The sequence below is a fragment of the Myxocyprinus asiaticus genome, chromosome 23 (assembly GCF_019703515.2).
Source record: "Myxocyprinus asiaticus isolate MX2 ecotype Aquarium Trade chromosome 23, UBuf_Myxa_2, whole genome shotgun sequence".
Classification (NCBI taxonomy): domain Eukaryota; kingdom Metazoa; phylum Chordata; class Actinopteri; order Cypriniformes; family Catostomidae; genus Myxocyprinus; species Myxocyprinus asiaticus.
Genome location: NC_059366.1, coordinates 36,799,827 through 36,814,864, shown reverse-complemented (window position 1 = coordinate 36,814,864; position 15,038 = coordinate 36,799,827). Strand labels below are relative to the sequence as shown.

Genomic DNA, 15,038 nt, shown 5'->3' with positions numbered 1-15,038 from the left:
CAGATACCATTTGTAAGTATACTAATTAATATATTTTTTGTTACTCAAAGGGTTTACTGTAAAAGAACTGTACCACCATTGATATAAAATTTACGCTCTTTCTAGATGCTACAATATTTTAAAAATCTTGTGTTTAGTGTGAAAAACAAGCCTATGGCAATGTTCATTTTTAGAATCAAAAGAGGAGCTTTGTATTTACCAGCCTGGTCTCATGAAATTTACATGAGCATTGCAACATTTTGCAAAACTGAAATTCCATGCTCCAGTACACGTTTGGCTGCAGTTTTCAAGTGAAATGTCCAGCGGAGGGCGGCAAAATCGAGCGAAATGGGGTAAAAGTTTTTTAAGGTGAATTTTAGATGGACGTTTTAATTAGTAAAACATACCCCCCTAACCTAAAAATGTACCCTAAACCTAACCAATAGTGTTTTAAAATGCAAATTCGAAATAAAAAAAGAAAACACACACTAACTGACTTCATTCTTTCACTTTGAATGAGTGTTACATTTATATAGCACTTTTCTGACACTACACTCAAAGCGCTGTGCATAGTGAACAGGGGACTCTCCTCAACCACCACCAGTGTGCAGCAACCACCTGGATGATGCGACGGCAGCCATAGTAAACTCATCACACACCAACTGTTGGTGGAGAGGAGAGAGAGGAGAGTTATAAAGCCAATTAAAGGTGCAGTATGTAAGATTCAGAAACCCTTGTTATTAATGACACCTGTGGCCGTTAAGTGAACTGCAGCCAGCTACCTGTTGCTCGTGCACACACTCCATAGGGACGCGAGTGAGTGAGCATCGGTCAAAACAATGACGTAACGTACAAAGAGACTGAACGTGATCCACCGGCATCATGTTGACAGATGAGGTAGCATAATTAAAATTACACAGTTATGATTGTTTTACTACAAACTCTGAGACTAAACAAAAAATGCTTATCAGCTAACATAGCATACTGATACACACATACAGCTACATACTACCGAACTATACCAGACAGTTTACCGTTACACTGCACTGTTATGTTGCGCTATTGTATTTTATTTTGTTTGTCATATGTTGTACTACAATCAAGAAACCAGAGTATTTGCTTACATTTATCCTATATACCTGACTTTTAATATATAGAGAAGATCGTTGAAATTATTTGAACGTTACGAAGCAAGGTAGCTCAACGTCAGCGTTAGCAGGCAAGATCAAGTTAGCTAAAATTACACAGATCAATCCTTATGGCACTATATTTTACATGCTTACCTGTCCAATAAGATGAATGCCAATTCAGGGTCGGTTTTGATCCCCAAAACCAAATGAAGGTCCCTCCAGGAATCAAATGCCCTGTCGATGTTCACTCTAGTTTTCGCTCGGTCACAATCACGTTCCCACTTAGCCAGATGGGATTCAGTAGAAGGCCCTGCGGAGCACGCATAAACGTCACATCCTTTGGATTTTCCCAGCAAAAATAACCCGCTCCCTTTGCATGAAAATCAGTCTACAGGCTTTAATAGGCGACCTAGGAAGTCCGGGAAGGGCTCATTTTTTACGTTGCGTTACAAGCCGTTCACACATTGGCAAAAAAAAAAAAAAAGGCAAATATTACATGAAAATTGTTACATACTGCACCTTTAATGGATGGGGATTATTAGGAGGGCATGATAGATAAGGGCCAATTTGGCCAGGACTTTTAATGACCACAGAGAGTCAGGTCTCATCTGAAGGACAGTGTCTTTTTACAGTATAGTGTCCCCATTACTGTACTGGGGGGTGAGTACCCCCTGCTGGCCTCCCTAACACCTCTTCCAGCAGCAACCTTAGTTTCCCCATGAGGTCTCCCATCCAGGTACTGACCAGGCTCAAACCTGCTTAACTTCAGTGGGCAACCAGTCTTGAGCTACAGAGTGATATGGCATTTGGCACACTTTTACTTTCCTGCATCTCTGGCTGGATTCAATCCACGGCCTTCTAGCCCAAAGTCCAATGCTCAATCAAGTAAGCTAACAGTATTGGAATAAGTGTGTATATGTAGGTGGGTCTGTAATACAAGTGTTAAAATGTTTCGTTTTTTAAAATCATGCGTTAAAATAAAAGTGTTTTGATATCATAACATAGCATGTGGTGAATAATAGAATGAAAAATACATTTTTATAAAGTCAAAATCAGCAAATGTACTTGTGATTTGTGTGACAATTAGGGGTGTGACGATTCGCTCTGACGACAATTCGATTAGATTACGATTCTCTACCAAAAAATTACGATACATTGTGAAATCTGAAACCAGGAATTACAGATGAAATGTCATGTGCAGGCAGATACGATCCAGGTTTTAATGGAGCAGGGTCATAGAATGAAAAACTCTATTAGTAGCATGTAAAGACCACACTAAAGAAATTCAGATTTCAATCGGCTATAAATCCGCTATGTGCTGTGGTAGACATGTAACTAATGTTGCATTTTATTCTTCATGATTTGTGAATTCGGATGACATTCCTCTGCTTCGCAATCGGTCGTTTAAATTTTACAACTCTTAATTTTCTAATCCAAATAGCTCCAAAAGTTGAAGACTGAAACCACTCTCATTTTGACCAATCTGATTTGTGAATTTTTTCACAGCAGTTTGTTTTCCTGTCAACCCTTTTTTATGTCCATGAGTCAGATATTTCCAGCAAACACACAGTCTGGGTTCACACAGATTCACTTGTATTAGATAGAGCCTGATTTTTGAAAATATGTAAAGGCAGTAACACGGGATGTTGTAACCGTGAGTTCCCTATTCATTTTGGGATAGGGAAAGAGGCGCCAGGAGGCTAAATGGAGACGCCTCTGCCTGTCAAGCCAGTTCACGAGAATGAAACCGCATTTTCATGTAGGACTGTTTGCGGCACACACTGCGAAAAAATAAAATATATATATAAATATATATATATATATATACTGTATATATTTTCGCGGCTGCCGCATGTCATTGACGAGAAGGTTAGTGTAATTTGAGACGGACACATTGGGTATTAATTTATAATGAAAACAGATTTTTTAATTTCGTAATCGATGCATCGAAATTTATTGAATAGATCGATGCATCGCAATGCATCAATGTATTTTTCCACCCCTAGTGACAATGTTTAAACCACACAGTTCTTGTAGCGCCTCTAGTGTTCATTTCACCAGGAAAGTGCAGCGAAACATAGAAAGCGGCACGTACAAGTCAGTTACAAAAATGTATATAGAGTAACATTCATTCTATGAGACCATGTTGGTATTTACTGTACTGGGTCTTTTTTTAACTGAACAAAACTAATATTCTCCACAACAGAATCATTAAATAAAGATGGTGCAGGGCTGTTTCAGGACATTTAGCACCTGGTTAAATTGGTGGTGTGTGAATAAGACACTGGTTTTTGCACTAAAAAAAAGTTGCATTGGTTTGTTGAATTTGTCCATGAATGATCTAAGGATAACTGCCAGTCTGCAGGTTGCTAACTTTGTTCTACTTTATGCACTAACCTTTTCAGGTGTTTTCAGGTATCAGAAAAGACATTCAAATCTATTGCGCACAGCACTTGCTTTTTGTTTTTTTGTTTTTTTTTTGCTTTTTCCAAAATGTAGTCACAGAATTTGCTTACTGCAGTTTGGCTTGTTTTATTGTCACAACTAGCAGAGCTATGAAGACATAGACTATAGCACTGTGTAACTTAATGTTCTCTCTAACCCAGCTTTTCCTTGCAGTGTTAAGTCAGCTAAAGTCGAATATCTGCTTACACAGATAGCTCTTCATCTCCTCCACTGCGCTTAGAGGGAAAAGAACTGCCTCTATTTTGCTGTAATCTAATTGGGTGGCGGGGTTTGAAGACCGCTTGGCACAGCATGCCAGGCAGGCAGGGCCACCAGATGTCCCTCTATCAGACAGCAAAGAGCCTGATGCCAAATAGAGTGTTCTAATCTCCTAGTGTCACACCGAGTGGGACTGACATTTGAATTTAAAGGCTGATTACAGCAGGTAACATCAATTGGTATTGATTAGTAGGAAGGCCTCCGTGGCTCTCGGCACTCAGCTTGGAATGTACTGGACTTCTTCAAATGAGCCCAGACTAATTCCTGAGTAAGTTTTACGTATATATTTATTTAGCATTACATTTAGATTGTAACCATTATTAAAATAGTGTTTACATTTAGAGAAAATGATAATATTGAAACAATACAACTACGGTGCTGCAAGTCGTTATTATTGCTGAAGTGAAATATATGGTGGACGGACAGAGGGATGGACGGACGGACCGACAGACAGACAGATAGATAGCAGTTCGGGATGGCACTGGACTTCAGAGGAATTTTATTAATGTTTATTAATTACCAGTTTATTAATAACAACTTCCAAATCCAACAAGAAAGCTCAATTAAGCATCTGTGGCTTGACGCAGAGCCATCAGCTACACTGAGAGAAAAAAAAGAATACAGCTAGTCCTATCAAAGCATCTCTGATAAAACCACATTCTAGTCCTTCATTAGGCGATATGCAAATAAACCGCAACAATGTAATATATGTGCAATTTTAAAAGGCATCAATAATTAAAGGGAAGAGCAGAGGAAAGAACTTCCTAGAGAAATTCTCCAGAGAGAGTTTGCAGACTGCACAATTCATAAAGATAAAATGAGGGTGGAGAAAAGACTTTGGCTAGCACATTTTTGGCATAAAGAGTGTAAATGCTTAATGTGACTTAAGCTGCTGAATCTCAGAGTGATGGCTGATAGGCCAGGGGATGAAATGTTGAAGTTTCAGGTTGATTTTCTGTCTCTAAAATACTTTTAATGTTTTAAAAGCAACAGCCATTTCTCACATTCTGAATGATTGCACTTAGATTTTGCAAATATCTGTGGAACTTTGTTCATTTGTAGAGTAAAACGGGTGACGGCACAAAATTACACTAATAATTGTTAGTTGCAGCATATTCTCTGTATTAAATAAAATGCATAGGATTCGAAAAGCACAAAGTATGATGCAATATCACCATCTTGTGGCCCTTTCTCACACAGCTGCTGGTAACTTTTTTGTAAAGTTACTTGACATTTTGCAGATGCTTTTTATTTTTATCTAAAGTGACTTGGAGTGCACTAACAGCAAGGATGAGATCATTGGATTGAAATTATTTTTTCAGGCATAATTATGGTAATGCAACCATACCCGAGATTGAACTTGGAACCTTTAGGCTAAACCACCAGATTTTTATTCGTTTTGAATCAGATACATGTTATAGTACATGATTAACAGAAATCTGGTGGGGTAACAGTGAGGATTTGTTTGCTTTTTATCATTTAATACTATTTTTATATGTATATGTATTAAATAGCATTTTTAAATTTTTTATTATAATTTTTTTTTATTATTGTTATTATGCATCTCACTTTTATAAGCTCATTTTTATTGAGAGACTACATGGAATATTTTTGCTTTAAAAAAATGATATATCACAACACAGGACCATTTAAAATAAGCTATTAAATGGCAGCGATCAGCTAAAATATGCACTTTACATTATACATGCATTTTTGTTTTAACTAAGAAAACTCATGGACATGTAATGCGTAAACTGCCCATTTTTGTATTTATTTGATATTTCTCTGCAGTTGTCAACGTCACTCGGCCCAGGTTTAGTGGACTTGATGAATTTGGTTACTCATCCTATGTGGCTTATCCCCCTGTTCCCAACATGAGCCATTTTTATGAATTCCAGCTGAAGCTTACCTTCGCCAATAATGCCTCCGCTTTGAGAAACAACCTCATTCTCTTTTCCGGACAAAAGGGACAAGGTGAGTTGAAATGGGAATATTTTCTTCTATCTTCTTATATTTGTTCATTTATCTCTGCCTATTCACTTTGATTGCAATGTGTCCCATAGCACTTAGAATAGAATGCTGCATATACCAGCTGTATGTTTGTGTGTGTGTAACTCACGTTTTCATGTGTCCGGGGAAAACAATGGAAGAAAACTTGTGCAAGGCAACACTTTTAACATTTAATTGTTTAAAATTGTCAACAAATTGCAATTCTGATTAATTCTGAAATCTTGTGTAATATGTCCCTTAGCATTTAGAATAGAATGCTTTATATACCAGCTGTGTGTGTGGAAACGTAAGCTGGATTCATAGCAGTGTGGCTGTAAACATTTTTCCAGCACCAGCAGTGGGGTAAAAGAGGTCATGGTAGAGGAAGTGAGGTTTGAAAGTTATTTCACTCAACAAGGAGATGTTAATGGGGCAGCTCCTGTTCACTGTGCTGTAATCATAAGACCAGAACCAGCACCATGTATCTGTGCACACAACAGGGAGATGACTTTTATTTTCTGGCATATGGGAAAAATCTGTAATATCTAAGGTCCCTAAGCATTTTAGATGATAGAAGGGCAATCTTACTAACTGTAGAATAAAAAAATAGGGGAGACCGGGGCTATATGTGTCAAAATAAATTTTTGTTTAGACACGCACCTTAAAGTCTTGGCTCCAAAAACTACACAGTTATTGCCCATGAAATAAGATACAGTTAATTGAACACACATTGACCTTTTGTAACAATAGTGAGATATGTTGTCACACTATATGGGATAAGTTATCATAATGGAACCTGCCTTTAAATAGCCTATTACAGTATAGACTTTAAACAACTGTACAATTATGAAACACAAAAGCATTCATAAACAGCAGGAATATAGAAGGTAGCATATAAAATGGTTGTGTACCATTGTTTTGGCCAACAAATAAAAATGTCCTAAAACACAGTTCAAATCTACCACCATTGTGTAATTATTGAACCTTGCCTGAATATTTCACACACACACACACACACACACACACACATACACACAGTACTGTGCAAAAGTCACATAAGATGTTTCACAAAAGCATTTGTCTTAAGATGGTTATTTATATCTTCAGCTTTAGTGTGTCAATTGAAAATATAAATTGTAGACTCCCAAACATTACTTTTGCAAATAGAAAAAATTAGAATAGAAGAACAGGGAGCCCTGCAACAGATGTCATGGCCCCCACAAAGCCCCCTGCTGAACATCATGTCAGTCTGAGATTACATAAAGAGACAGAAGCAATTGAGACAGCCTAAATAGATAGAAGAACTGTGGCGAATTCTCCAAGAAGCTTGGAACATACTATTTGCCAACAACCAAGAAAAACTATGTCCAGGTGTACCTAGGAGAATTGGTGCTGTTTTAAAGGCAAAGGTGGTCACACCGAATATTAATTTAGCTTTTTTATGTTTACTGGACTTTAAATGACATTAAGTGATAAATGAAAACTATTTATATCATTATCTTTGAAGACATCCTCACTATGCAACATTTTTCACAAGTGCCTATATATATATATATATATATATATATATATATATAATTATAAATACTATATATATATATATATATATATATATATATATATATATATATATATATATATATATATGATAGGCTATTCTAATACATATTCAGCCCACATACAAAGCCACTGCTAAACAAACATGTAATTGAACTGCTGACTCAACCTTATAGTTACTGAGATAAAGCTGTTGTGACAACAACTAAGTTTCCCTACATATAAAAAGACAGGAAAGATTATATAAATTACAAAGAAAAATCTATTTTCATATAGAAGCACTCTTTCCATATTAGGAAATCCTTATCCTTAGCAAAAATCAACTTTACAGTCCAAAATGCAATTTAAAAAGGAAACTTGTGATTATGTGAGGCACAGCGTCTCTGTCAACCTTTCTCATGATTTCATCCCATTTTCACCAATTGGCGATTTATTTTAAGGTCAGTTTGAGTGGCTGCTAATGGACACGTCACTGCTACGGACATGTTTAATCAAAAGTCAGGTGGCTGAATAAAAGCGTAAGGGGGTATGAATCTTCCTCAGTTCAGCGAGTGTCTCTCGGGATTACAGTTTAGGGTGATTCATCGATGGAAAGAGAGAAGCAGACAGCTCTGTGAATAATGAAGCAATTGTCAAGGGAGCTGTGCGGCACAGTGGAGGACAAAATAAAAAAAGAGATCAGAGAGGATGAGAAAGCAACTATTCACCTGATAATTGGGCAGATAAATTGGAGCGTTAGATCCATCAGCTCCAAAACAATGTTTCATTTATAGATTGCTGGCCGGTGGTGAACCACATGTATGAGTATGAGCTAATTGGATTCTGTGTGTTATTGTTTTTTATGAAGGTATCAGTGGGGATGACTTCTTCGCATTGGGGGTGCGGAACAGCAGAATTGTTCATAAGTATAATCTCGGCTCAGGTTTGGCATCAATTGTCAGTGAGCGCCTGAATCCAAGGATCAACATTCACACTGTGCACTTTGGAAGATATCTGAAAAATGGATGGCTGAAGGTGTGTTTATATTTGCAGGAATATAAAAGCGGTGCCCTGCAGAATCACATCCTTATACAGTAACCATGTTAAAGGTGTATTGTGTAATTTCTGTGCAAAATAATGACTGTTTGTCATTGGTCAGACCTGTATATATACAATATATATACACTGGTGGCCAAAAGTTTGGAATGATATACAGATTTTGCTGTTTCAGAAGGAAATTGGTACTTCAATTCACCAAAGTGGCATTCAACTGATCACAAAGTATAGTCAGGACATTACTGATTAAAAAAAAAAATTTGCACCATCACTATTTGAAAAAAGTCATTATTGATCAAATCTAGACAGGCCCCATTTCCAGCAGCCATCACTCCAACACCTTATCCTTGAGTAATCATGCTAAATTGCTAAGTTACTTGCCATTATATTAAACACAGCTGAAAGCTATTTGGTTCATTAAATGAAGCTTAACATTGTCTTTGTGTTTGTTTTTGAGTTGCCACAGTATGCAATAGATTGGCATGTCTTAAGGTCAATATTAGGTAAAAAAAAAAAAAATGGCAAAACAGCTTTCTCTAGACACTCATCAGTCAAACATTGTTTTGAGAAATGAAGGCTATACAGTGCTTGAAATTGCCAAAAAGCTGTACACTACAGTCTTCAAAGACAAAGGACAACTGGCTCTAACAAGGACAGAAAGAGATGAAGGCTCTAGTTTGAGAAATAGACACCTCACATGTCATCAGCTGACAGCTTCAATGAATTCTACCCACTCAACACCAGTTTCATGTACAACAGTAAAGAGAAGACTCAGGGGTGTAGGCCTTATGGGAAGAATTGCAAAGAAAAAGCCACTTTTGAAACAGAAAAACAAAAAGAAAAGGTAAGGGCAAAAGAAACACAGACATTGGACAATAGATAAATGGAAAAGAGTGTTATGGATCTTAACCCCACTGAGCATTTGTGGGATCAGCTAGACTGTAAGATGTGTGAGAAGTGCCTGACAAGACAGCCACATCTATGGCAAGTGCTACAGGAAGCATGGGGTGAAATGTCACCTGAGTATCTGGACAAACTGACAGCTAGAATGCCAAGGATCTGCAAAGCTATCATTGCTGCACGTGGAGGATTGTTTGATGAGAACACTTTAGTTTAAGAAAAATTCAAATTGTAATAGTCATTTTTCACATTATTAATGTCCTGACTATACTTTGTGATCAGTTGAATGCCACTTTGGTGAATAGAAGTAGCGATTTCTTTCCATAAGAGCAAAATCTGTACATTATTCCAAACTTTTGGCCACCAGTGTGTATATACACAGTGTATCCGGAAAGTATTCACAGCGCTTCACTTTTTCCACATTTTGTTATGTTACAGCCTTATTCCAAAATTGATTAAATTCATTATTTTCCTCAATTCTACAAACAATACCCATAATGACAACGTGAAAGAAGTTTGTTTGAAGTCTTTGCAAATTTATAAAAAAATAAAAAAATAAATAAAACACACATGTACATAAGTATTCACAGCCTTTGCTCAGTACTTTGAAGCACCTTTGGCACCAATTACAGCCTCAAATCTTTTTGAGTATGATGCTACAAGCTTGGCACACCTATTTTTGGGCAGTTTCTCGCATTCTTCTTTGCAGGACATCTCAAGCTCCATCAGGATGGATGGCACAGCCATTTTCAGATCTCTCCAGAGAAGTTCAATCAGGTTCAAGTCTGGGCTCTGGCTGGGCCACTCAAGGACGTTCACAGAGTTGTCCCGGAGCCACTCCTTTGTTATCTTGGCTGTGTGCTTAGGGTCGTTGTTCTGTTGGAAGATGAACCTTCGCCCCAGTCTGAGGTCCAGAGTGCTCTGGAGCAGGTTTTCATCAAGGATGTCTCTGTACATTGCTGCATTCATCTTTCCCTCGATCCTGACTAGTCTCCCAGTTCCTGCCGCTGAAAAACAACCCCACAGCATGATGCTGCCACCACCATGCTTCACTGTAGGGATGGTATTGGCCAGGTGATGAGCGCTGCCTGGTTTCCTCCAGAAATGACGCTTGCCATTCAGGCCAAAGAGTTCAGTCTTTGTTTCTCATGGTCTGGGAGTCTTTTGGCGAACTCCAGGCCATGTGCCTTCTACGGAGGAATGGCTTCCGTCTGGCCACTCTACCATACAGGCCTGATTGGTGGAGTGCTGCAGAGATGGTTGTTCTTCTGGAAGGTTCTCCTCTCTCCACAGATAAACGCTGGAGCTCTGTCAGAGTGACCATCGGGTTCTTGGTCACCTCCCTGATTAAGGCCCTTCTCCACCGATCGCTCAGTTTGGCCAGGAGGCCAGCTCTAGGAACAGTCCTGGTGGTTCCAAACTTCTTCCATTTACGGATGATGGAGGCCACTGTGCTCATTGGGACCTTCAATGCTGCAGAAATGTTTCTATAACCTTCCCCAGATCTGTGCCTCGATACAATCCTGTTTCAGAGGTCTACAGACAATTACTTGAACTTCATGGCTTTGTTTGTGCTCTGACATGCATGGTTAACTGTGGGACCTTATAAAGACAGGTGTGTGCCTTTCCAAATCATGTCCAATCAACTGAATTTACCACAGGTGGACTCCAATCAAGTTGCAGAAACATCTCAAGGATGATCAGTGGAAACAGGATGCACCTGAGCTCAATTTTGAGTGTCGTGGCAAAGGCTGTGAATACTCATGTACATGTGATTTTTTTTTTTTTTTTTTTTTTTCATTTTTTTTTTTTAATAAATAAATTTGCAAAGATTTCAAACAAACTTCTTTCACGATGTCATTATGGGGTATTGTTTGTAGAATTTTGAGGAAAATAATGAATTTAATCCATTTTGGAATAAGGCTGTAACATAACAAACTGTGGAAAAAGCGAAGCGCTGTGAATACTTTCCGGATGCACTGTATATAGTGTGTGTGTGTGTGTGTGTATATACATTAGCAGCTGATGTGTGTTGGTCCGAGTAGGTTGATGGGCAGAAGATAAGGACAGGCACATCTCCTGGACCGCTGGCAGGCTTCAACACCTTCAGTCAGCTCTATGTGGGTGGATATGAAGAATACACACCCGAACTTTTGCCTGCAGGCTCTCGATTCCAGAACAGCTTTCAAGGTATCTCACAAGTAGTGTTTTTTCCTATTTTTATTATTGTCTTTTATGATGTCTTGATTAAGACTGTCAGTCCATGATAAAATCTGTCTTTGTTTCATCGATCATCTGTCTGATGATATAGAGAAAGCACCGTGCGTGATTTGATATTTTGCTTATTATTTTAAGAACTGTTTGAGCTCTGATGGGACCCTTTACCTTGATATATGTGCAACCATCCATCACAAAGCAGCTTTTTTATTCTTGATGTTTAAAACAATGCTTGGTATTGCAATTCTGAGCCTTTTTCTGATTTTTTGGATGAATAGCTCCGAAAATATGATCTGATTTTTGTCCATGTTATTATAATATTCAGTATATCTTTTAAATGTCATATCTTATGAACACGTAGTATTTTATCGTAGCTGTGAATCATGCTCAAGAGAGTGAAACAGAGTGGTAGCACTTTATAATACGTTTAGAATAGTTAACATTAGTAAACCCACAAGGTATTATGAACTAAGACAGAACAATATGTTTTTACAGCATTTATTAATCTTAGTTAATGTTAGTTATTAAAAATACAATTGTTCATCGTTAGTTCATCGTTAGTTCAAGGTGCATTAATATTAACAAACAACTTTAATATCACTGACCAACCTTGCACACACTTTAGACGGCTCCAAAAATGATTACACACATTGTCAACGGTTTTGTAAATTTTAAGAGAGCCATTTTCAGGGCTTAGAGGAAAGTATTATATGAAAATGTATTGATGGACACTATTTCTCAATGTTTTATTTTTAAAGGCTGCATTTTTGATGTACTGTTTCGGACGAGACGCAATGGGAAGTTTAATGTCCCAGGGGGCCCAGAGGGCAGGCCAGTATCAGGGCGTAATGTGGGTCAGTGTGGCGTTAATCCGTGCAGCCTGGTGAGATGCCGGAATGGAGGAACTTGTGTGGACTCTGGATCCTCTGTGCAGTAAGACTCCACTGGAAACTTCCATTTTACTTCAACAACAACCTGTTTGTGCCCTACTTTGTGTGAGTCAAGGACTGTCACATTTTAAAACTTGCTTTATTTGTCTGTTCATTCCAGCTGCCAGTGTGTGTTTGGATGGAAAGGTGCTCTGTGCTCTGAGAAAGTGTCGTTCTGTGATGCTGAACACATCCCACCGCCTTCCTGTGCCCGCGGCTCCACCTGTGTACCCTTTCCTGAAGGATATACATGCCAGTGTCCCCTAGGCACTGCTGGACACTTCTGCCAGCAAGGTTAGACCAGACCCAATCTGACCTACTGTTAAAAGTGCATTCAGGTAAATTACACATTGTCTTAGCCAGGCACGACAAGTTTCTAGTGACAAGTAATTTCTCAGTCCACAATAAAAGCAAAAATGCTACGAGATGCAGCACAATGATAGTCAATCAAAATATATTTGATGTGTAGGACAGTTGAGTGGAGTAGGATTTTTGAAAATGAGATTTCACTGTGGAGGGGGGGAGCTTAGCAGCGTAATGCCACAGAAATAGAAACCAAGCAACCGACAACACGTCCTATAACTCATCAGCTGTCTCTCGTCGAAGCTGGTTAGGACAAACTCTCAGATTTACATGGAAGAGATAGCTTTTATTGCTTGTCACTTTATTGTGTCTACCTGGTTATAACTTGGTGTTAGTTAGAAAATTAAAAATGAAAGGATAAAGGATTTAACGGGCACTTTCCTTTCTTTTACTTAATATTTAAAATTAACTGCATTTTTATAGTAAAACATTGATTTAGCTTTCATTAAGACATTACTGCTTATATTAATTTAAATAATTGGTTATATTTTATATTAAAGTGTTCTGTGTATTTGTACATTTATGCATTTGGCAGACGCTTTTATCCAAAAATTTGTAACATTGGATGGCGCTGGCAATGACAAAGATGATGACGATGGAGTGAAGAATCCAAGTGCAGTTTTATTAACAAACGTGAGATCCAATAAACCCTAACTACAAACGTGAATAAAACATAAACTTGACATGAACTATCCTACAACGTTACATAAACACAAACAATACCTGACAATGGACCATGGAAAACATGAGGGTTAAATTCATGATATGGGAGAACACATGACATGGATAACCAATAAATACAAAGAACTCTAAACAAGATAACAAGACAATCAACCAATGAAAAACAAGACACTAGAACATGGAGGGAAACATGAAAACATGAAACAGGAACTAGAATTACAAAATAAAAGACATGAAAAACATGAACCAACAAAATACACATGACAGTATTTACATAAGGACTGAGAAATAAAATAAAAAATATTATGTAGGCCTAATTATTTTTTAGTGCTGCTTGTATTGACACATTGTTATTGTTGTTATCATTATAGTATTTAGAATAGCATGTAACATATGCAACACCGACAGCGTAAAGAGTTGCCTTGAATATGTTAAGATATTTGAAAAGTTCAAACAAGTATCAAAACATCATATATGCTCTTCATTTTCCAACCAATTCTCCAACCATCAAAGGATAGGAGCATTTTGACTTGTTGCTTTAATTTTTCTCTTTAATTATTTTGCAGCTGTATCTATCAGTGATCCTTTCTTCAGTGGAAATCAGTCGTCCTGGATGTCATTTCCTCCAGTCAACATAAGACATAGAACACATCTGCAACTGCAGTTTCAATCACTGTCACCAGAAGGCATCCTGTTCTACACAGCACGTTACCTGAGCAGTCGATCTGGTAAGAGAGTATCTGAACTGAAAACTCAAAGTCTACATTATACTAAGTATTTTACAACAAATTATAGTATTCCCGGGTTCAATACAAGTTAATCTCAGTCGATAGCATTTGTTGCATTATGTTGATTACCACAACAATTAATTTCGAGTCATCCCTCCTTTTCTTTAAAAATAAGCAAAAATCTGGGTAACAGTGAGACACGTACAATGGAAGTGAATGGGGCCAATCTGTAAACGTTAAAATACTAAATGTTTCAAAGGTATAGGCACAAGACACAAACATTCTGCATGCTCACATGATTTGAATGTGATAAAATCACTCACTAACGTTTTCTGTGTAAGGTGGTGTCCATTTGTTGCCATGACGACGTAACGGCGAAAACCCTAAAGCGACCGTAAAAACTATTTAAACAACTTATATGATGCATGAGTTTTAACAGAAGAATTAATGCAAGCGCTTTTATAAAATTATAAGCTTCACATTTCTGCCTTTTTAACCCTCCAAAATTTGGCCCCATTCATTCCATTGTCTGTGCCTCACTGTAACTTCGATTTGTGCTTTTTTTTTTTTTTTTTTTAAGAAAAGGAGAGATGAATTGAAATCATTCTTTGTGGTAATCAACATTATGCCATTGATGTGGTCAACTTAGCTTAACTTGTAATGAACCTGGAATATTCCTTTAAATGGTCAATAAATACTTTATTCTTGATGTTCATCAAAGCCAAATTTAAACGAGTCTACATAGATGTTCATGAGAGTTTGTTCGCATATATGCAATTTTGTGGTAGGCGTTCTTAAAGGGATAT

At 37.6% G+C, this 15,038-nt stretch overlaps 1 protein-coding gene across 1 annotated transcript in view; it reads left to right on the top strand.

Moving 5' to 3' along the window:
• The window catches only part of eys (eyes shut homolog), a 293,123-nt gene that overhangs the window by 275,691 nt on the left and 2,394 nt on the right, over window positions 1–15,038 (top strand). Inside the window, exons 40-45 of the mRNA XM_051651752.1 lie at window positions 5,625–5,807; window positions 8,227–8,393; window positions 11,360–11,504; window positions 12,290–12,464; window positions 12,582–12,754; window positions 14,071–14,232. Of these exons, the coding sequence (XP_051507712.1) occupies window positions 5,625–5,807; window positions 8,227–8,393; window positions 11,360–11,504; window positions 12,290–12,464; window positions 12,582–12,754; window positions 14,071–14,232 (1,005 nt within the window). The remainder of the gene's footprint in view (window positions 1–5,624; window positions 5,808–8,226; window positions 8,394–11,359; window positions 11,505–12,289; window positions 12,465–12,581; window positions 12,755–14,070; window positions 14,233–15,038) is intronic.